The 23,588-nt window shown below is 39.4% G+C and overlaps 1 protein-coding gene across 3 annotated transcripts in view; it reads right to left on the bottom strand.

Moving 5' to 3' along the window:
• Nucleotides 1-2,613: 2,613 nt before the first annotated feature.
• Nucleotides 2,614-23,588, bottom strand: part of PWWP2A (PWWP domain containing 2A) — a 29,840-nt gene continuing 8,865 nt past the window's right edge. For 2 of the 3 annotated variants that reach the window (XM_068698211.1, XM_068698212.1), the window contains one exon: nucleotides 17,356-20,195. In XM_068698211.1, coding sequence (XP_068554312.1) covers nucleotides 18,515-20,195 — 1,681 coding nt within the window. In that variant the 3' untranslated portion in view covers nucleotides 17,356-18,514. Of the gene's footprint in view, nucleotides 5,341-17,355; nucleotides 20,196-23,588 lie in introns of those variants that run through there. The other variant, XM_068698213.1, reaches the window with a different exon arrangement.

The raw sequence follows: 23,588 nt of genomic DNA, 5'->3' as shown, positions 1-23,588 counted from the left end.
CTGAGCTTTTTTCTAATGCCACCCAGTAGGTGCTGAGCCTTGCCACGCTCTGCCTGTCCTAGGCAGTGCCTCCATGCAGCCTTTCCTGCACAAAGAGGGAAAACAACAAATCCACTTCCAACGACTTGAGCAAGGACAAGAGAACAAGAGAAAAATAGTAACACTGAGGGGCAGTTGGTACCAAAGCCATGCTGCTGCATCATCCTGCTGAGTCGCCTGGCACACTTGTTAACATTTGGCAGCTGAGGCATAGCAGTGCCACCAATTGAGCCACGGCAGGAGCTCCCTTACAGCACAGTTCGCATCTCTACTGCGCTGTGAGCACTCCGTGCATGGCACTACCACACCAACGCCGTGCAGCAGAGCAGCTTCCAAGCTTCTTACACTCCTAACTTTCTAGGAATTGCAAAAGCTGCAAAATGACTTTACCATGCATATCTCAGCAACCCCTTACACTTTTAATAGCCTTGGAGGATGCTGTCTATCAGGGAAATGAGCCCAGTCCATCACCAGGGAGCACAAGGGTAATGCAGAAGTCCCGTGTGTGATTTCCTTAACTACAGATGAGGCTTCGGGCAGGTAACTGGCTTCCCTCTCGCTGGGCTCCTCACCACATAATGCTTAAAAATAACGAGTATGTGACAGTGTCTGAGTTGACTACATCATCTCTCTGTTAGTGAGTTATCTGATTTCCTAAAGAAGTCTTCCCATTGGTCTCACCCTAAAAGAAATCTTATTTCTGTGTGTCAATCCCTCACGTTTCAGCTGGCAAGTCATCGCCAACCTTCCTGCACCAGAAGCTGCATTAAGCAGCTGCTACATGCACTTTTGCCCTCATTAAGTATCACCCTTTTGATGCTTCAGGGAAGCAGTAAACATTATTACTGAATGGGATTGTGTGGGACTGGCTTCGCTGCTGAAGGTTGGATTACTTTTATACTTTCATCACCAAACCGCTGAAGATTAATCAATGGGGTAATTGCAGAACTCTGAAAGCTGTATGGCTAACCTCTCCTCTGGGTTTCACAGTCTTCCAGCAAATCCAGCAGGCTCCACAGCAAGATGCTACCAACACATTGTCACAAAAGAAAAGCCATTAGTGAGCAATTACATTTCAGCAGGATTTCCCCTCTCTACCAAGCCCTAATGAGGATAACCAATTCAAGAGGAACTGCTGCAAGAATGAATGAATAATGAGAGAAGGAGGTTGGGAGTTCCTGTAATCCGGACAGAATGTGCAGGCAAAGAGAAACATATGCTGGAGCTCTGTTCCAAGCCACAGACAGACGTGGAGACTTGCTCACAGTTACAGTTACACCAACTGATTTCAAAAGCATCACAGAGGTCCTGGGCCAAGGTCAGAGTTGCTACAGACAGCATACGTGCATGTGCTCACTCTGCTCCAGAGCTGAATCAATTCTGGGAAAGACTTTACTGCTGACACTAGGTCACTGCAACGAAATGCCTGACTTACAGGAGGGTTAATACCTCTGTCTTGCCCTCTAGTTCCACGCATACCGAGCATCAAAAGAAAATCAATACTACCTTGAAAGAAGAACTTCCTTGAAATCAAATTTACCTGAGCTTTTTTCTTTTTTTTTTTTTTTTTGCTTTTACCTAAGTGCTCTATTACAACTAGGATATCTTTTCTTCACAGTAATAAAAATACAAGTGGGAAAAAATCTGTATACATGCTATCTTATACATACATAATAATCTCCTACAAATCTGCCACCTGAAGAAGTGTCTCCCAACCTGCCCTCCTGTGACCGCAGTGCCGGAGGTGCAGAGCCCCGTTTCACAAGGCAACTGGTACAGCACAACCTGCTCCCCTCCTTTAGGGCACCATGATGAGAGAATGCAACTCAGCATAAGGCATTTCTTCCCCAAATGGAGAAACACTGTATTACACTTACCTGCGATAGACAACTTGTCTGAAACTGTTAGTGCTGTGAGTGAAAAACAGTCAAGGGAGAGGTGAGCAGGCGGGGCGCAGGTATTCAGAGGCCAAGCATGTCCTGTGCTCCTGCTGCGTTGTGCCTTGCTGCAGCGGTGATGGCACGGCTCTCGTGCTTCTGGGGAGATTCGCTCTGCACAGTGGGTCCAGGGAAGCCCTGAGCTCACCCCCAGCTCTGCAGCTCACTCGGCACTCACCGACTGTGCTGGAAGCATGGCCAAAGGGGCAGCAGCCTCTGAGCAGGACCTCCACCTTCCTCCTTCAACTGAGCTGGGTGCGTCTCAGTCACAGCCATGAAATGCGGCCATTAGGATTTCTTTGTATCTGTCTCTACAAAGTATGGGTAATCTTGTCTCATTAATGACACGGCAAGAAAAAGAAGAGCTTTTCCCCATGGAAAGCATCCGGCTGGTTGAGCGTGACTTAGCATCTTTTAGCCACTGTGGTGAAATGTAACTTTGAATAGGGATTTGTCCAGGTGATTCACTTCCAGCAGTGGACTAGTAACCTCAGTTTAATCTTTGTTTAATTCACGGAAAAAGAAGAAGAAAGAAAAAAAAAAAAAAAGAAAGAAAGAATAAAAAACAGAAATCAAAGGCTTTTGGGTCAAGGACTAAAAAAACAAGGAAGCTAATACATCAAAACATTATTCAACATTATTTCCCTTTAAAAGAGCACTGAAAAAAATCAAGGCTTTATTTGAATAAATGTTACACAACATTCTTTATCATTTACTTCTCAGCAAACCTTAAAGGATGAATCATATTTTCCTCATTCAAGTCTACAAAATGAAAGAGGCATAGTGATCATTCAATATACAGACAAGAAGGTAGCACGGAGCAAAGCTTAAATATTAAGCAACTAAAGCAAAAAAGTGAAAAGCAATACATTACTGTAATTCTCTATCATTAGAATATCCCTGACAATTTCATTTCAAAATGAAAATCTGGTTTCAAACAAAACGGCTGCAATACCTTCTGTGAAAACAAATGCAAGTACAATTAGCTACCTTGTCTATTTTTATGCTATTTGCTTATATACCCATATTATCCAATGCAGAGATCTGCATCACTCTTGAATGTTTTTGTTTTTCTCTGTATTTCAGCTGCTGTGCACAAGTGCTCATGATGATGAGGAAATAAGAGCACTGGTTAAGGGTCAGATGTCACACAGGCAGGCACTACTGGCTTCTACTTACAACATCAATCAGTTTTCAATCCAATGTGCAATAACCCTGCTATTACAGTCCTGGGCCTTTTTCCTGAGCAGAAACTGTTTTGTGCCATGTTGTTTGGTGGCTTCTGTTTTGTTTGGTTGTGTTTTTGTTTTTTTGTGTGTGTGTTTGTGTGTGTGTGTATTAAAGTATTATTTAATAGGCCAAGACCCTTGTACATTATCAATACAATTGGCGTTTAGTGACTAGAGGGTGAAAGGCTAGCACATACTCTATACCAAACTGCTTCCTCTTTCACCAAATCAGACATTTTCATTTTTCTAAATTCTAGTTAAATCTCAGGCCACAAACAGGACCAAACCACTGATCCTCTTCTGACTGGTGAAAAGGAGGAGCACTGTAAAATATTAATCTGAAATTTTAAAAAGTCTTATTTTATTATGAAAAATGGTACAATTTGAACCTACTGCATAGCATTATACAGCTATTTGTTAAGAAGTAGGCAGTAAGTATTCAATTTCTGGCTTTATAAATAAATTACCTCTTAAAAAAAGGAATTGAGTGAACACTAAGCATGACCTGGCTCAGTGTGTGTGCATCACTGATACACCTTTCCTGGATCTGGATGACTGTCCTCACCTCTCACTTCCCTCTTCCCCAACTGCTTAACAAGTTTTAAACCATTGCCAACACCAAAGCCAAACAATGGAGTTGTCCTCACTTCAAATTCAGTGTTACTTAATTCAGGCGCTGTATTTGAAGGCTTTACTTGTCTTTGTGCTGATACAGATGCCCCTTGGAAAGGTATCTTTCTTTTTAAATGATCTGGACAAAGACACTATTTTCTCCAATTGAATCAGAATATTAAGGAAGAAAAGGGTTTATTAATACAAGTCTTTTCAGTTCTCTAGAAACAAAAATTTGTCTTTGAGTAGATTATGTGCACATTTTCACTTCTTCAAAACAAATATTTTCACAGGTTATATAATAAATCCCCAGTTAAGAACATTGTAATAAATGATACTGCTGAGAAAGTGTGCACACAATGTCAAATAGTCAGTGACAAATAAATTAATATTTAATAACTCAGTATTTCAGCAGCATGTCCAGCATTCACAAGTTCCACTGAAGTAAGTCTTACCAAACACTTTTTTGGGGAGGGGAATAAAATGGATAAAACCCACTGAGTTTGTTTGTTTCTTTGTGTTTGTTTTTGTTTTTGTTTGATTTACAGCTATTCAAACAAGCCAATATAACTGAGATCAACAACCATCAGAAACACTAATAAAACCTTTGCTCTACTGGTTACCTATCTGAAAAATATTTTGTCAAAAGGAAAAATTAACCCATGGTTAGAAAGAGAAATGCCATTCAATTTAATCACTCTCCATTCATGACTCCCATCTTATAGTATCATAAGCAAAATGCTACTCTCTGTTGTAGCCCTTCTTAACATTTTTCACAATCGTCAATTCCCTAAGTGTTACAATAGCATAAATAAAATGCAACCATATTCACACAGAAGGAGCTTTCCCATAATACAGAGATACATGGAGTTTGTGGTCACTGTCCTTTCCATCACCTCTATGGGAAACATTGGTCTCATATAGCAGGACTGTTCATATTTTACAATACAATTGGTTTTGGACATGCTTTTGATCACAGGTCACAGCTCTGCTAACACCTGCACTAAATACTAACTAAGCCTCATAGAATGGAAAATTGCAATGCTAAAGTTAAGAATTAAAATAAAAGTTCAAAAGTTACAGTCAACTTCCCAGGCAATTGGCTCCATCACTGGCACCTATCAAAACATACAAACGTGACTGTCACATTACAAAAAAAAAGTTATTTGCAGTGATTCTTCATACTAATAATTCAAGTGGTTCCTTGCATGTAAGTGTCTTATAATCTTCAATAATTTCATGCGTCATTTATTGCAAAAAAGTTTTATAAAATATTTCCTAACATCTTTTTAAATTTTAAAGAAAATGTACATTAGGTACAGGTGCCCTAACTGGGTGTGAGGGGGTGCTTTAACATATTTACCCCCTCTTTCCCCTTCAAAAAATGTTTACTACTTGGTGAAGATTTCAGAGGAAAAATAGGACAATTCAGTCTCAGATTTCTTTCAGTCCTGATGAGCTGGTGCTCTTCGTGGCAGTGTAGTGAGGTTCCATAAAAACAGCAGTTGACTAGTGTCTCTGAGCTGAAAAGGGGAGAGAAAGGGAAAACGGTTAAATGCCTTCCAGAATATATTGCAAAAGTAGGTAAATGAAATCTGAGGTGGCCAGAGAAGTTACCAGTTCGCCTGATCAGTTTTGTGCCTTGTGTGCAGAAGACAAAAAAATATATTTACGTTATCATAAGACATACACAAGTGAACAAACTCCTCAGTTGACCGGAGTTTTAAGAGAAGCTACCGTACCAGTCTATTACGTCTCACCCCGTTTCAGCATCAAGAGAGAACTTGTATTTTTAAAGATGTTTCGAGGTTGTTAGCAAGGGAAGGAAATTAATACACAAAAGCTATACAATGAGCTATCCAATGATGTATAGTTGACAGAATAAGACAAACCGATGCTGTAATGGCACTCTGAATGTAAGACCTAAAAAATGCATGGGAGCACGAAAGAATAAAGCTGCTCACTGTGTCCTCCCACTTGTTCCACAGAACTCAAATGAAGTGATAAGGCAGGAGAAACAGTCCAAGTAACAGCTTCTGCATGAGAACCCCAACTGTTCAGGGCAGTAGAGAATTAATACAGTCTGCACTGACTTGCCACTTTTGTAGTGTGGAGAAAACAGTTCTCTAAAATAATAATATCGAAGTTGAAAGAGGCCTCTTAGAGGTATTCTAGTCCAACCCCTTTGATCAAAAAAACACAGGAGAACAAAAGAGGTTCCAACAGAACCCAGCCAGCCGTGTTAGCTCCTTTTACCACCATGCTGAGCTTCAGACTGCTGGGGCTATTTTAGATGTATATGCACATTTTGCAGTACTGGCAATGACATTCTGAATAATCCAGCTGAGACTCATACCATGGATGAGAAAATTCTAAAGTTCTTTCTGAATAGATAACTTTCCCAAATAATATCCAAAAGAAATATATATAAAATGAGAAACAAAAGAGAAGAATTCATGAAAACAGGTCTTACTTTAGAGGAGGCAGGGAAGATACAGGAGATAAATGTGGAATTTGTCAACTGCTCGGTTACTCATTATGCCACAAAAGGACAACAGAGAACACATTGTATACAATGAGACAGAACTCAAATAGGAATGAAATTTTGGGAAAGCTGATACAGAAAAAACAAGGACTAATTACAAAATGTAACTGGGCCAGGCAAAGATGCACCCAGGTGCTATACTTTGACAGCAAACGTGTAGGCATTCATTTTAATACCCAATAGATCCTCATTTGGTTATGATACTCAGAACTGATACAGAATTAAACCTATTTTAAGTGTGTTCCACTCCGAGATAAATGAAATAAACATGCATAGCCGTTCTGTAAAGAGAAGTATGCCAGACAAAGTCCCCCCATATTCAACAGAACTTGCTGGTGCAGGGAACTAAACACCGCAGTGTCCTAGGCAGCAAAACAACCAATACTGGGCCTTCAAGCATACAGCCAATAGGAAATTATCCAAAATAAGATTAACATTAAATTAGTACCATGTATCCATGAAGTCCTGAAAAAGAAGCTTTTATAGTCTGTCAGAGAACCAAACACTACTAAGAAATATCAAAAATCCTACAAAAAGTTGGATGACAGTTCAGCCAGTATGTCCAAGCACCTGTGCTCCCCAGCTCCAGCCTCAGGGACACAATTCCTAGCCCACAAACATCCATGGTCTATGAAGGGACAAGGCAAGACAGGAATCTGGTTATCTGAGTGAGCGTACAACTACAGCTACGTCTAAGGAAACAAACAGCTAACTTTACAGTGGTGTTCCCTCCTTCTGAGGACAGGCAGTTTTGGTTTTGACACTTCATCTACCAAATTAGTGATTGATGTGGTTGCAATGCTTTTCAGATCCACACTCCTGTGTGATCCACACTCCTGCAGATCCTGTGGATCTGAAAAGCATTGTGGATCACCACCAAATCTCAGCTTACAGAAACCAAAACCAGTGCATATCCACTAATTCCAGACCTAATGCAATGACATAGAACTGCATCACACCTTTTTACATTACTATATTACAGTAAAAATCATGACTTCGTGTAAACCGAGCTCTGTTTACAGCAACTGTAGATTCTCCTCACTGCCCCATTTTCTCTACATTTCAAGAGTTACAAGGCACCTGCACATCAAATCCAAGCAGTAAGTACATACTTGGACTGGAATTCCCAACGTTGTTGAGTATTTGCTTGGCTTTAAACACACGCTTTGTATTTCCTAATGGACTTAGGCAAGCGCTTCAAGTTAAGCATGCATGTTAAGTGTTTCCCTAAATGGGGGTTCTCCCTCAGATTGGAGGTTGGAAAGAACAAGGGAAAAAAAAGATAATAAACTTCATTTTCCTAGAACAGTGGCTCACTAACTACAGTCCATATGTCTACTAAGTTTTCCACCAAGGTCTTCCTGCTCATGTTTTCAATTCTTTTCCTTGTTTTAGCTATTAAACTTCCTTTTAAAGAGACTAAAAAGTTACTAACTTCTTTCCTAATACTACTTTTACACATCAGCAGTGCCTATAATCATAGGCAGCAGATGAACTGCCACAAGGCAGTTCTTACTAAGATGTGATCCGCGTAACAATAATGTTTGAGGATGGCTGGTTTTAGACAAAATCTTATTTTTAAATTATTCTTTTTTACTTTTACATTATGCCTGCCACATTACTTAATCTGATCACTTAATGCAAGTCTTCAAGTTGTTTAAGAAAAACAACATGATTGTTTTCAAGAACATGCACGTACATCCTGACATTAGGGCAGGTCAGGGGAAACAGCTATATCCAAAGTGTTCAAATAGAAGAGGGAAATAAAATAACCAGCAGCTCACCACCTCTGGCCCAGCCAGTACCTCCTGGCAAATGTGCTCTTCCCCCAAGGCAGGGGAGCAGAGAGCTCCCAAGCCCCCACCTGAATCCACAGCAGGCTGTCAGATACTGCAAGGGAGCAGCAGGACTCAGGCTGATGTAAAATGCTGCCAGTCGTTGAGATCTATGGTAGACAAAATCTGGTCAATGGAAGTAGAGAATTTGTGATGTTTTAAAGAGGAAAAAAAACAAGTAACCTCCTTGTCTGCCTGAATTCTTACTGAGTAGACTACTTTTGCTCTCCAGAAAACACCATACCATGAAAAGATGCTAAAAAAAAAAAAAAAGATACTAATTTTACGTGCTTAAACTAGACCTTACCAGCAGAGTTTACCTTCATGGGAAATAACACATCATTTTGCAAACAAACTAGCAGACAGCAAAACAAAGTGTCAACACCAGCAATGTACCTGTGCAAACACTGTACTGCCCAATGAAGACTTTGGTGCTCAAAGATGGAGCAATACTCTGAAATTGTGCTGCACGAAGTAACTCCCTGAAGTTAAAATTGAAGCAATTGGTTACAGTTCATGGTGACTGTGACCTTTTCTATATTTTGAAGTTAAAAAAAAAATAAAGCAAACTTAGGGCACTGTCTACTCAAAATCAATGGCATTTTACATCCAGTTTGTAATGAAGCCTGTTATAAACCAGATTTACTAAAGAAGCTGAAAAAAAAAAAAGAAAAAGAAAAAACACATTTACTGAAAAAGGAAAGCAAGTATGACAGGTAGGCAGACAACTTGCCATTGCAGCCATACAGCTGGTAGTCAAAGCCAATTAATCACCACTCTCTTCCATGTCTTATATTTGTCTTGATTTCTAAAATGTGAAAAACAGCAGCTATTCCTCTCCCTTTTTGAACATGAAGCAGATGAGACACCAGTTTTCCTTTCCAGGTAAAAACCATAAAGATGAAATTGCATCTTCCTTTGGCTTTGTGTCTTCACATAAAACTGTGCACAGTTGTGTACACCTCATCAGCAATGGTCAAACTACCCAGCATTTCTTTACTATAGTAATTAAAGTCACTTAACAGAAAAGCAGATGACTCTCAGTTGTAGAGTATATTGGAGTCTCTCTGCGTGCTGCTTCACTTTATTATAAGTATTCTAACAACTATCCCCATTTGGCTCCTCACAGCCTAGAAACTGAAATTCAGAGCCTTTCTGGCAGTAGCAATATAATCTTAGTGGAAAAGATTATAGTATAGAAGAAATCTGAGATAACAAAAGGTGAAAGAGCAATGGACCAGCTGCTCACAAGCCTGTTATGATTAGGAGCCAAAGATCCAGGGAAAAAAAGTTGATGAAAAAGATAGAAATATTCTCTTGAAATCAATAAACCCAACTACTGCAGAATCTGCTATTCTAATACATACTAAACATACACTTGTTACCTGCACATTTGGGAAAATTCATGAATACGGAATATTTTGAGATGGAGCCTTTGTCTTGTTGCTGTTATCCGGGTGTTAAGAGTACTGCGTGTGGATTTAGCAAACCAGCGAGGAATAACCACAGAATAACCTTGGAATAACCGAGGAGTAACCTTGCTGTAAGGTACATAAACTGACTAGGGCATGTCTGATCAAAGGGGCTGTCCAGTCAAAACTACTTTTATCTGGACCAATAGCAGTGTTTTGTGTACAAACTGTTTTGGGCAGGAATAAATGAAATCAGTCTCCTTGGATTTAGTGACTGAAAAATAACCCCCCACACTTGCAGTTTCTTCTCTTACTACCACACCAGCTATATTGTAGAGGAACCTCTCTCATCCCCGTGGCACACTGTGCATGTGCTGGCAAGGCAGGGAGCAAAGGTACAAGGAGCCGAGGTGCCACAGAGCACCAAGCGGCCCCAGCTCCTCAGAGCGAGCTGCCATGCAGGCCACCTGCGTCGGCTCCTCATCTGCCACTGCATTCCCTGGCCCTGATGGGTGCAGCAAGCCGCCCGTCCCATCAACCGCTTGGTCCCTGTGTTCATTCACTTCCCTGTATCAGCTGTGGCCTGTAGATCACTGACAGAGGAACCCCATCCTCCACATGACAGGGGGCATGTCCAGAAGTCCGGCCTGAAGTCACTTCATCCAGCTGCTATAATCTGTGGAGCCACCACAAAAACCACTGGCAGTGAGAGATGTAAGCATGTGTGTCAGGACCAGCATGGGCACAGCTGGTGGCCTCATTCTGCTGATGTTGCCCAAGTCTGCCCCGCTGCACCCTGTTTTACACAGTCTCTTTCCTGGGAGTTATGGCTGAAAAACAGACTTCTAATATGAAATTTTTCACAGGGCCGATGCATTCACTAATGGCCAGAGAGCAACACTGCTTTTGAAAGTGTTTGTTTTGCTCTTCAAAGGAAAAGCAGAGAAACAATAGGCCAGCCAGCAAGGAGAAAAGGCAGCTGGGAAGGACAAGGAGAATAAAAATAGCAGCATCTCCCATCAAAAACTTCAAAGGAAAACATACTTAGTTCTTTAAGTCTATCACTTCAAATTTTAAATAATTACAGTAACAAACAAGGTCATCAGCTTGCTAGCATGGTCTACATACAAAACTCTGTAACAGAAGAAAGGGCAAAAGTTATTTAACTGCAACAAATTCAAACTTCGACTTGCAAAGTCAAAGTTATGAAGGCATGAAGAGTTAAAATAGGCTTCTCTTCCAATTTATGGATTCCTAAAAGAAAGCAGAACTGTCATATTCCCATACGGGCTAAGATGATTTTCAGCAACTGGGCCTTAACTACAAGGCAAACCAAGAGCAACAACCCATTCTTCAGTTTATGTGCCTAATTCTCTGAAATACATAACACAGTACCAAGAATTTCTAAAAACATGCCAAAGCCAGCTTTTCTATGTAAACCTATCCGAAGAGATTAGGTCCCTAAAGCCCTCAACGTCTGAAAAATCTCAAGGTAAGTGTTGTTTTTTCCTTACAATAATCAAATAGTGCTAATGCAATACTACGACCAAAAATATTCAGTGCTCAAAACCTTTAGCTATGATTTTAACAGCAACATACACAGGAAAAAGCAACGCAAAAGAACAACAAAAAACTTCCTTTTTTCTCATAGAGAAATATAAGCAAACAGTTTGTGTGGGTGGAAAGGGTTATGGGAGACAAAGGCTGGGGGGAGTGATTTTTATTTTATATTTGCACCATGTGTTTTATAATTCTGAACCACTGTAGCAGTGTAGCATTTAAGTAAAAATTTGCCTGGAATTGTACATGCTTGCTTTACTGACAAAGCAGGTACCTTCTTCCTCTTTGTGCACCTGCTAAAACACAGACAGGCGAGGCCATCAGGGCAGAGCCTGCCACCAGAATTATGCTACGTTTCCATCACCGAGTCTCTTGCTGATGGTAACCAGCTGGTGGGAACACAGCCTGCCTTCCAAATCTCAAAGGCATAGTACATGGCTGGTACATGTAAGAATATTTTTTACTCATATTGTATAGCTGACATCAGAACCGTTAGTAAGTAAACATGAAAACTGACCTAGATGTTAAAAAAAAAAAAAAAAAAGAAACAACTCATTTAAGGTTGGCATATGATATAAATTATGTCATCCAAACATTATTTTGCATAGTAGAGGCCCCTTGGCATGGATACAGTGCAGCTCAGGAGCTTATACGAAGTGAGAGACCTGCACAACTGAGAACAGGACACATGGGGCAGATAATTCCCTATCTGGATGTTTCTGCAAAGATTCTCTTTCCTAAATCTGAGTTGTTAATGACAAAATTACAGAAAACAAAACTATGACAGGGCCAGGATAGGTCATCAATTCTATCCCATACCCAAACGCAGGATAAATTTAACTAACCCACTCCTGAGAGAGGTTAGCCTAACCTATTGTTTCTAAAAGCTTGTAATTACGGAAGCTATGCAACTCTCCCAACAACATCCAGGATTTCACTGCTTTAACTGGAATAAATATTCTAGTGTCTAATCTTAACTCCCTGTCTTGTGATTTTTACTAGTAGTTCTTGTCCTAGTTGCAATTAAACAGAAATGTATTTCCCTTTTGTCTCTGCACCTGTCTGTCAGGTATTCGCAGACGTCCAATATCCTCATTTCCATCAGCCCTTTATTCCTTCTCTGCCAAGATCGTTGGCATAGAAACTGCATTATGGTTGTTCAAAATGTGCATGGTCCTGGTTTAGAAAATAACTTCTCAATTGTAGCCCAGACAAATTCCATAGAGCCATCTGTCTTCATACAGTGGAAGAGCAGAGCCTGAATTTAAACTTGGAACAGGGGATCCTGGTACATTCCCTGCCCCAACATACACCTGCAGCCTGTTTTGTTAATATTATCCCTTTGGACCACGGGTAGGTAGGTAAGAAGTTTTTAGCACTGTGCATATGAAAACTACCCAAGAGGGTGATGTAGAAGACCCTGTATTATCGATTACATTTATTTTCCATGCTGCTGCTTATCCTACTCCACACCAAGAACACACTGATGCTTTTTCTCGAAAAAATACATACGTACATGGAGCGATGGATCCAAGTTCCCTTCCACAAGCAGTAACTGGCAGTGAGCCAGCCAGTACTGTAGGTCCACCCTTGAGAGTTATCCCCAGCTGCTAGATCTGATGCCAGCAACAAAACTGTGCAGGGAAAAGGCACAACACCACGGACAGCAAAGCAGTGTCTCCACAGCCAAGCCTGGGATCTGCTGTTTTCCCTTGTGTTCACAGAAGGGCAAGTGTGTCACAATTTGATTTTATATACATACACACACACACACACATATATAATATTCAGCTAAATATATATAAAGCTAACATATATATGTATAGCTTATATATATGTATATAAAGCTAAATTACAGTATGGATCGGTATACGTATTCGAGGTATTACTGAAGAAAACCTGAAACATAAGAGTAACTCACAGGATAACTATGAGCTACCACTAGGATCTAACAACTAAAAAACAATCTCCAGAGAGATTTCTGATTTAGGGAAGAGTGACTGCCACACTTTAAGAGTTTTGCAAAACCCCATCTAAATCACTATAAACAGTTCTTACCACTGACGTCAAAGAAAGATGAGTTCGAACAAGAACAGGTGCAAAAAAAATGCTGGTAAAGATGAGCTTGGAACAAAAAAAAACATCCTACAAGCGGATCTTATTTTGTCCAGTTACATGGCCACATTCTACAAATACACTTACATAACACCACACTAAGGGAACTATTTAAACTAAAATACCGAGTTGTCACAGAGAACAGCAACTGAGGTATTATACCCGTTGAGTAGGAACTCAGCATTGACTCAGACTGTCAAGGCCACGAAGCATAGGTTCTTCCCACTACAGATTAACAATTTGAAGCTGAATACTTAGATCCACATCTCAAAAGCTTGAATCTAATGCCTTAGACACCTTAACGGCTACTACAGAAGCTGTGATACTGTAGGCCTCTACCCACCCTGCTGCTAAATGTGGCTGATCAGTCATCACCACAGCCATGACAGAAGCCTTAAGGCATTTATGCAAGTAGGCCTCTGTTGGTACTGATAGCTTATTTTTATCTATAGGCATAATTGTATCATATTATTGCCAAGTATAACCTGTCTATATCTCCAAAAGGTATCCTACTGTATCCTCTCTTTGAAAAAAAAAAATCCCCTCAGTAAACCAACCTCACATAAGCATAGCCTCACCTGACAAAATCTGGTAACAAAGGCACTCTATTTCTGCAAACTTGAATTAAATTCTAGATGAGGTTAAGTCTGAACGGTTGGCCGTGGGGCAAGGACACACATTGCTATTTTTTTTCCTATAACATCTCTCAAATATGAGAATTATTCCCTCCTACTGCTCTTGCAGAGTAACATATTAGTCTCAATGCTATCCTCCTAGTTCTCCATACGGCATCACATCTAACTCAGTATACCAAGTTCCTCTCTTTTTCCTTCAGCTTCCCTATGACCTTTCTATTTATATACTTAAAAAGTAAACTGAAAATAAGAACGGAAGATAAATCATCTAAGCCTTTAACCACTGTAAGTTCTGTGCTGTAAGACCCCTTTCAAGTTCATTTCTGAATAATATACCAACACTTCTACCAAATGGCTTATGGCAAAAAATAGTTGTCTTTTTAGTCGTAAACTCACTATACTTTTCTTCCAGTTCACACTCTTAATCTACAAATTAGCGTACAGTGATCCCATTGTACTGGCTGAATTTGCTTGTTTTTGTAGGAATTTATTAGAATACAATTATAAGAAAGAGAAGAACCGAAATGGCCATCATCGATTGTTGGCTTCTTTTGTAGTGGAGCTCCTCGGCCAAGACTGCTCAGTTTGTGTACTTCACAGAACGTGCCTGAGGACATATGATACTGCTACTGAGGACAAGCTACTTGGATTTAACTTTCAAAAACTGTGTTTGCGTTATACGCTAACAACTTCAGCAAAAGCTTATAGATGACAGGAACTGCCATTAGTTTCAAGACTTGGGAAAGTTAACTTCAGGAGAGTTAATGAGAAACAAGCCCAGAAGTGAAAAAAGCAACTCATCACTTCCATTGATATTTTTCAAACTAATCACACCTTGAAGCTTCTCTCTTACTCTCAAAAACAGTATTTTACAACACGCTGAAAAGAAGAAGTCTTCTCGGCTTTGCACATTTGACTTAAACCCACCCCCAATGTCCCTGCTAGTGAGGTAGATGTCAGTTCCGTAGCTTTCAAACTAAAGATAACAATAAGAGGAAAATAGTGGTATATCAGAGGTAATTATCTCATTTAAGTGTTGACATAAAATTACAACTCTGATTAGAAAAATAACAAATATCTGTTCAATTTCCTGTAGAACTCCAGAAAAATAAGTATTTCACATTTGCTCCCGGCTTTACTCATGAAACGATCAAACTTCCAAACACCCCAAACAAATCTTTGTGTTTTGACATAACTACCCTCTTGCAAAACATTTCATCTGAAATTAAAGGTTTTCAAAGGAATATTAGGGAATAGTAGGCTTGTGTAAAAGACTCGTTACTACCTATCACATTTTTTTTACTCCAAATTGACATACCTTGCATATACAACCACCATGCTGAGGATTTTCCTTAATTCTAAAAGGCATCATCTGCAATTCATTATATTAAGCTGATATAAAACTAACAGAGTCAGCCTTTACACTACTGTTTGTGTTCGTAATGCACAGCCTGCTTGCAACAGTTGCACGGCTTAATTACACAGATGCACTATGCTGGCAACATACAGGCATGCTCCTGTCATTAGTTACTTGATAAGTCATTTAAACTGTCAAGCTAATTCAGAGATGGTAGAAAGAACAGCAGTTCACACTCAGATTGCGGGCACTGCTGGGATCAGGTAGGCACGCAAGAAAGCAGCTTTTTGCAGTTTAAAGCTAAGACAAAGCCTAGTGCTGTGTAAATTTTCAAAGCCAATCTTATACACAGCATACATACTGCTATAATTAAGGTGACTTACTGTCAGAACCAGACTTTGCATTAAGCCCAACATTTTCTCTATTATCAACTATTATGTCTAGAGTTTTGGCTACTTCAGAGTGAAAAGAAAGACCATGGACCCATGAATAGGATATTTTCAATATAAGGTAGCTTTCAATATAAGGTAGCATGGTGTTGTGAAGAAAAAAAATACTCTGGTGGTTTCGAAATCTGTTAAGTCTGAGGCAATGATATACTGCACATTTAGTATACACTATAAAACTTAGGAAAGACTTCTTAAGACTGACCGCCTACAAAACTCAAACTCATTAAACACCTTTCGTAAAGTTTGTTTGAACATAAAGCAATCAAAAGAAACCCCCTCAAACTTCATGCTCTTCAATCTTAGCAGTGAACACCTGATCAAACTTCAACTACGTATGCTCTAGTACTATGCTAACTTTAAATAAAAGAATACAAAGCTTGAATACAAAGCTTCCAAGTATTTAAAAAAATACAGTGTAAATATTGATTTTACCACTACTTAAGTCAGAACAACTCTAACTTATAACCAGTTTGCTTGAGATTCTAAACCTCAAGAAACCAGCATAGACATCTAAACCATGCTGTATGGGTTCTTGGCTTCAAAAAGCAGTCTGCTTCAGTAACAAATACGGCTTATTTACTTAAATAAGTAAGTAACTGTTTCTGTTTGCAGGAAAGAATACATAGAAGTGAAACAGGATTTTTTTTTCTGCATTATGAAATTTATTGTGTGTTTATCACATTCAAAAAGCATTGACCAGTTGGTTGATTTTTTTTTGTAACTGTTAGAATGCCAAGGAAAAGCTGATATATTTGGAAGCTGAACTAGCACCTAGCAGAGTTCACCAGGAGCTTCTGAAGAAATTTGAATGGTCATGTATTCAACACTTTGGGCTTCAAGTAGTTCTGTGAGCACAACAGAATGATTTTAAAAGGTTAAAAGAAAGCAAATGCTTTGCAAAGACCAGACACTATCATGGATATATGAAATTTATCTCAAGTTTAAAAGATTTTTTAAGGGTTTGATGATTAGATCCTTACCCCATTTTCATGTCTGTTTAAAATCTCAATTTTCAGTCTAAGCTTAAAGTTTTTACATGTCACGATTGCCTACTTGGGCAATTATGGAAAAAACAGGATGAAAATTGCTTTGGGATGAATGTTGACAGATTCTTCACGAGTCATTGCAAGGCTCAAACAGGAGTGGGTTAAAGAAGAGAGCAATTCTTATGGTCAGATAAGGACCAAAACTAGAGCAAAAAACATAATTGATTGCATGAAAATGCTCTGCGTTGAGCAACAGACATGCAAGAAAAGCTGAAGTAACAGTGGTGAGTGGGTCTGCTTAGTTTTTGGTAAATGGAGAAAACTGAAAACGTTTCCCCACTGTACAAATGACAGTCTTTATTCAAATACATGGAACAATCTAATTATGGGGGAAAAATGATAAACTTTACAGAAAGCCCTCTACAGAGCTAATTCTGAAACAAAAAGGGAGAGATAATTGCTTAATCTCAAAATTAAGACTGAAGTACACCAATAGTACTTTACATCAAGCAGTTATCTTTAAAAATGAGTGAAAAAGGACTATTTACTTTTTAAAAAAAGGTGTCCTCTAAATACGGCATACATATAAAGTACTCTAACATCCTAGATTTTTTCAAAGCTTTTTGAGAAACACACACAAATAATTCAGATTTAGTCAATTTTATTTACAGTTTGTTTGTTTTTTTTTTTTTTACATTTCAGAGCATTACACAATTACATATTCTCATTTTCTGACCTGCAAACAGATACCTTAAACGGAAATATTAAAAAAAATGAAGTTAGATACATCCAAAATGCAACAATTACACATCTGACAATTCACAAAGTGTAATTAACTAGGACGTATCCTAAGAATTTAGGAACAACCAGTCAGGAGAAAATCTGACCAATTTCAGCAATCAATTATTTACACATTCAAAACAAAGCCTCTCAATCTAAAACTCCAGGCAAATAGCCTGAAAGACTTCGTCAGGAAGAAAGACCAGAAGTTATGATTCACACCTATGCAGCATTAACAGCCCTTGATCCCAAATACTGAGCAACTTCTCAGCTTTGTCTTAGAGCTACAGGCATCCCTCTCAGCTTCTCAGACCCTGAAGTGTCAATATTTGTGCCCCCATGTGCATAGAAAGGCTGAGTGTTTAAGAACTGGTCACTAAGATTAAACCCCATTTAATCTGGTCTTTAGTTACGTTAATTTTTCTTCCTTAAAAATTTCAGCAAGTCTCCTAATGGCATTTAAACTGGCCTATGTGGATTGGAACGTGCCTCTGAAATGTTTACGTATGCATCAAACCAATTTGCACTGGCCAGACTAAACACATTAGAGAGTATTTGAAATAATGTTTAAAGACCATTTAGACAAGGCTTACATTTCTACACTTCCCTGATGGGCCACCTAAAGAAAAAAATAAAGTATCACAGCTACTACTTTCATCCCTTGTGTTAACCCTTTGCCACACAGCAACTAGGTACATATTGGGTAGAAACTACTAAAAAATTCCCTGCAAATAAGCTGCCTTTCAGCTGAGGCTATGGCTCCTATGCATTGGGTGTTGGAGGAGTTTTTTCTTTAAAAAAAATTGTCACTTGAAAAATACTGAAATTCTCACTTTAGGCTAATTCTGATTGCATGTTCAATTTGTTTAACTTTCAAGAAACCGCTACAAATGGAACTTTAGTATAAAAAGAGCATTCAACCGAGTGCAACTTCTGACTTGGCAAGTCCTTCATGGTAGTTCTCTAACTAGGCTATGAATTTTGTGGAGCCTCCGGATTTCTTGCCTACCTTACTCTCCATGTTCACGTTTCAAACTGTGTCAGCAGGGCCCGAACTTCGGGAGTCAGCTGCTTAGCAGCCTTAGCTGCCTCTGTGATGGCCTTGCGGTAAAGACCCTTTCTCTTCTTATTAAAGCGCGACTGGAAGTTTTCTAAAAAGGGGGATAGTTGTGAAAGAGCAAGAATAGATGTTGTTGGGGACCCAAACCACGATATACAAGCCTCCTGTCGAACTAAAAGGCCATTATCTTTCCGGCTCACAGTTATGGTCAGAATACGGGCTGGCCACCAAGGGAAGCCATAAATCTTGGCCCAAACAATGTCCCCTACACATATGGTCCTGCCATCTGGTGTAACACACTTAGAGACTTTTTTGGAAAAGACTTTCATTTTCAAGGAATTACTGAGCTTTTTCTCTTCCTTTGAAGAGGAGGAGGAGGAGGAAGGTGCATGCATGCTGCCTGGAGGAAAATCAAAGCTTTCAGTAGAGCTACACTCAGAGTTGGTAGATTTCAAATCATCTGTGCTATCACTACTACAAACTGATGCACTGGAAGAGTCAGATTTCTTTTGATTAAGGGTCATGTAAACCGTTATATTGCTTTTGCTGCCTCTCTTGCCCAATGTCTGGTGTTCATCCTGATCAACAGTTACATGCACTTCACTTGTGTCCTGAACCTCACTGCTGGCCTCTTCAGGACCTTTTGAGGGGCTCTGATTTTCTGAAGGGGCCTCACCTGCTGAGCGGGTGGAGGAGCAGCGAGACTGGGGCTTAGTTGCCATCTTGCCACTCCGTATTTTCTCAAGTCCTGTCTTGAGAGAAGAGTCATTTTCTTCATTCCGATATCTTTGTGGCTTTAAACGCAATCGAGGTGGGAGGGAACCTGAGCTGGTGTTCTGAAGACGCCGTGTGAAGTGGACCTTTGAATGTGTGTTTTTGGAAGAGGAGGTTGCACTCTGCTTCTTTTGTGCCTTTTCTTTGGCCATTTTCAAGACTTCCCGAGCTTTTGCGTGATCCATGTTTTTGCTCTGGAGAACTTTTTTTGTATTTAACTGCGCTTTTGAAGTATTTGCTTGTGCAGAAACTTTAACTACTCTGCTTCTGCTGTGGGCAATATTTGAAACCTTGACCACAGCATTCCTTTTCTGGCTTTCATTTTGGCTTTTTCCATCCACCTTGTGGTCAGTCTTAAGTTTTTTATTCACAGTAGTCACACTCTCATTTCTTCGTTTTTTATTATCCTCATATTTTGAAGAGTCACTTGCATTGCCACCCTTTTTTATTTCCTTTTTTTCTGCAACAACACTGTTTTTGCACTTGTCACATAAGACCTGCCGGGGTCGTAGTTTGATAGCATTCATGATAGAAGTGGGTTCCTCCCTGTACATTTTACGCTTGGGCCGCTTAATTTTCCGGGGCGGAGGCTGAGGTATTGACTGGTTATATGTGTCCCTGATAAACAAAGGAGGAGGATATGGCGCTCCCTCATGAAAGAGAGGAGGTGGTTTAGAAGTCCATAGGCTTTTAGCTAAGCTTGGTTCTGATGGCTGCGTGAGAGAAGAGTCATCAGGGACTGCAGCATTAGATTCACACTTCACCTGTGCCTCATCTTGGAATGGTTTACTTTGGAGCTGCATGGCTTCAGGTTTATCCTTGTACTCCCTTTTAGGAAATATGGTCACAGGGATTCCATGGGGCCCAAACCTTGAAGAAAACAAAAGAACATTAAAGGTTTTGAGGGATCATTCACTGCATTTACTAAAAAGCATTTGAAAGCCTGTCCATGCTACATAACTGCCATTTGAAATACATGAATTCGGGGCAAAACTGAAGCATTACACCAAGCCTTATGGTAAATTTTGTAAAGGCAGAATACAAATAACCAAGTCAGCAGAGAACATGAAGTATGTAACTTCACTTATATGCTTGTTATATTTTCAGGGATTGTTGTTAAGAAAAAGTATTACCTAGAAGAGTATTAAAAAATTTAACCTTATACTTCTAGAAAACACACGCACGCAAACACTCAGCGAGTCATCCCATCAACTCTAAATCTATACAAGATTAATTTCCATACTAATTCAACTTATGTGAGGAAGGCATCTTCAATAACTTTTACAGAGTTCTTCAATTTGTGGCACAGCACAAAAGGCTGAATTTATTCCAGATTTAAGCTGAACACACAATGTGTAAGTACTGGCATTTAAGAGAATGTTATCATTTTTTATGTACAATAAATACCCACAGAAGATTAGTACTTGACCATCTGATGCATGACAGCCCAAAGCTTGCTGGCCCAGTAGATTGAGTTTCTTTCAGCAAAGCTACCCTCATAATTTCAGTGCTGTATAAATCCTTTCCCTCTGTTCTGCACACAATCAGTATTTTAAGATATTGCCTACCTTAGAGCAGGCAGCTCTAAGTATTCTGTGATATCTGCTGCCCTATTTGACACACACATAAGACTTCTCACTGATTAAGATGACAGAAAAATCCCAGCAAGTCTTAGGCACTACTTCAGCTTTCCTGTACTAACAGACGTGGCCTTCTCAACAGGTAACCAGTACCTTCTGCAAAAGGTTATGCTAAGGGAAACATTTCATCAGCCTACAAAGCATTATATTTGCTTGCTCTAGAGAGAAAAGCCATCCGATAAATACATTCATATTTCAACATGTCTTTCAAAACCTAGAATGGGGAGAAAGGGATTACAAAAGCCTGTTCAATGTTTCTTGTATCTTACACTAGAATCTGCCATCTGAAGTATCAACTTTAGCAGAGCTCTCACGAGACTGTTCAGCACCCAAGCTCTGCCTGATTCCAGCTCCAATATACACAGAAGTGTTTGGCTTACAAGAGGTTATATTTTAATGGTCTAGCTTGATGCAGTAAGAACATGACAGATGAGGTTGCAATTCAAATATTAAATCATCCATTCCAAATCACTGAACACCATTCGCGTTTATCCCACAAGACATGTGAATTAAGCCATTATCCAGGATTTGTCTTCAGGTTAACACTACCTCACAGTGCTCTTCAGCTCTTTAACTGTAGCAGCATCTTAATTGATTGAACTGAAATTTATTTGCAATCTGTGGTTGTTTCTCAACTGAAAATAACTGCTGAATACTGGTGTAGTTTCCTGCAATAAACATAAAGGTTATTCAAATGCCTACATGCTCTTTTTCAAAAGAAATTTTGAAGAAATGCGTCATCTAATGTTAGAAGATTCTTTACACTGTCACCAGCAAGAGTCTTCACTTATCTGCCCTTCTGCATATCTGATAAGCTACTTTTTACACTTAAAATTGTTATTTAAGCAAGCAACCCAAGATTAATTTACCCATCCAGCTCGCACTCTATTATAACTAATCAAAGGGCAACTCAACCATTTTCTTAATCATAAAAAGAGCAGCAGTTGTACCCATGACAATTTTCAGCTAAAAAGTATCAGCATCAGCGCTATTGTTCCCCTACCCCTAGATGCTGTTCTGCTGCTACCTTTGAACTCTAAAACCAGAGGCAAGAGCCAGGCTAGCCTCACCAGCACTGTTCTGTCCTCCTGCAGCTGTCCATAAGTGCTCTTTGCCACAAAATATCCTCCCGCCCCAAAGAAGTTGATTTCTCAGGGTTGGGCCCCCTCCAGAGGTCCCTCCTGCCACGACCGCTACAATTAAATGCAGTCTACTGCCACTAATAGCTACAAAGAGTTACAAACATTTAGCAGCAGATACAGGCATTTCTCCAGCCCACAGTTTGGCATTAATCTATCAAAGACTCACTCATAACTAAGTTTTAAGTTCCCTAAAGTCCCAAAGTCCACCAAGCATAAACAAGTCGCTTTGCCACAAACACTCTTCCTTCCACTAAGGATTACGAATAGGTTATTGAGCTCCATGTGGGATTTAAAGCAACAAAAATCACACATACACCTATCAGTTGATAATTAAATTGGCAACATTTTCAGTGTTACTTGCATCAAGAACTTCAGGTTCTTTTACAGCAAAAAGATCTCTATCCCATCTTTTGCCACCTGATAAAGATTACAGGAGCTGGGAAAACTGGTGTACGAACTGAGAACAAGAACTCCTAGAGGGAGAGAACTCCGCTGCGAAAATTTAAATCCCAGATGAACGCCAGGAAAGTAGAACTGATAGGACTGTGATATTTAAAGGGCAAACTCCATACAGAAGTATATCACTTACACTTCTTTTTCTCTAAGGAATTGTATTTCCTAGTTGTTTACAAGACACGTCCATAGCCCAATACGTAAGCCTTTCTTCTAGAGGACAATTATACTGACTTGATGTTAGGACATGAAGCATTATTAGCAATGATCTGAGAAGAAATAAGACAGAAGACTGCAAAGAGATTCTTCAGAAGCATTCCATTCAAGTACTTCATCTCTTCTAGATTTTTCTTCTAGTGCCTCACAAGCAAAGTCAGCATGATCAGCACTCAAAACACACAAAAGAGCCTAATGGAAAGCTCCACACATGACTGATACAATTATGTCATTTAAGATCATTAATGTATCTCAGACTATCTTTTCCATCAAGAATCTCTAATATAGATCTTTTCATTCAATGACTTCTGTAATATACAAGTGAAAAAGTTGACAAACAGGACAGCTGAAGTGGAATTTTTGTATAAGACACAAACCTGCTTTAGTAAGACAAAACCAATCCATACCAAATCTTTGAGGCTATGGCCTGTCTCACAAGAGGTACTGTTTTAACAAATGAGCTAGAATCTGCTGACCCTGTCTACCTTAAAAAAAAAAAATAAATAAATAGAATCTGTAAGATTATTTAACATTCACAGCTACTGCCTGGTACTGGTTATGTAAGAGTATAGGAAGACCATTTGTGTAAATTCTGCATTAATATGTAAAGACTTGACTAGCAAATACATAGTTCATCTGAAACAAGACAAATTGGGCATGCCCAGAGACTGAATATTACTTCCAGCAGCTGACTGCATCTTTTCTTTGGCCCCATCCAATAGCAGGTTACATTCCTAAACGTTCAGTTTTTACATGACTGTTGATTCCTCCTTGGTAAATTTCTCCAGCCATGTAACTTGAAAGAATTAAAT

Source organism: Anas acuta, chromosome 14 (assembly GCF_963932015.1).
Source record: "Anas acuta chromosome 14, bAnaAcu1.1, whole genome shotgun sequence".
Taxonomy (NCBI): Eukaryota; Metazoa; Chordata; class Aves; order Anseriformes; family Anatidae; genus Anas; species Anas acuta.
The sequence above is the reverse complement of the archived record's forward strand: the minus strand, read 5'-3'. Positions and strand labels throughout refer to the sequence as shown.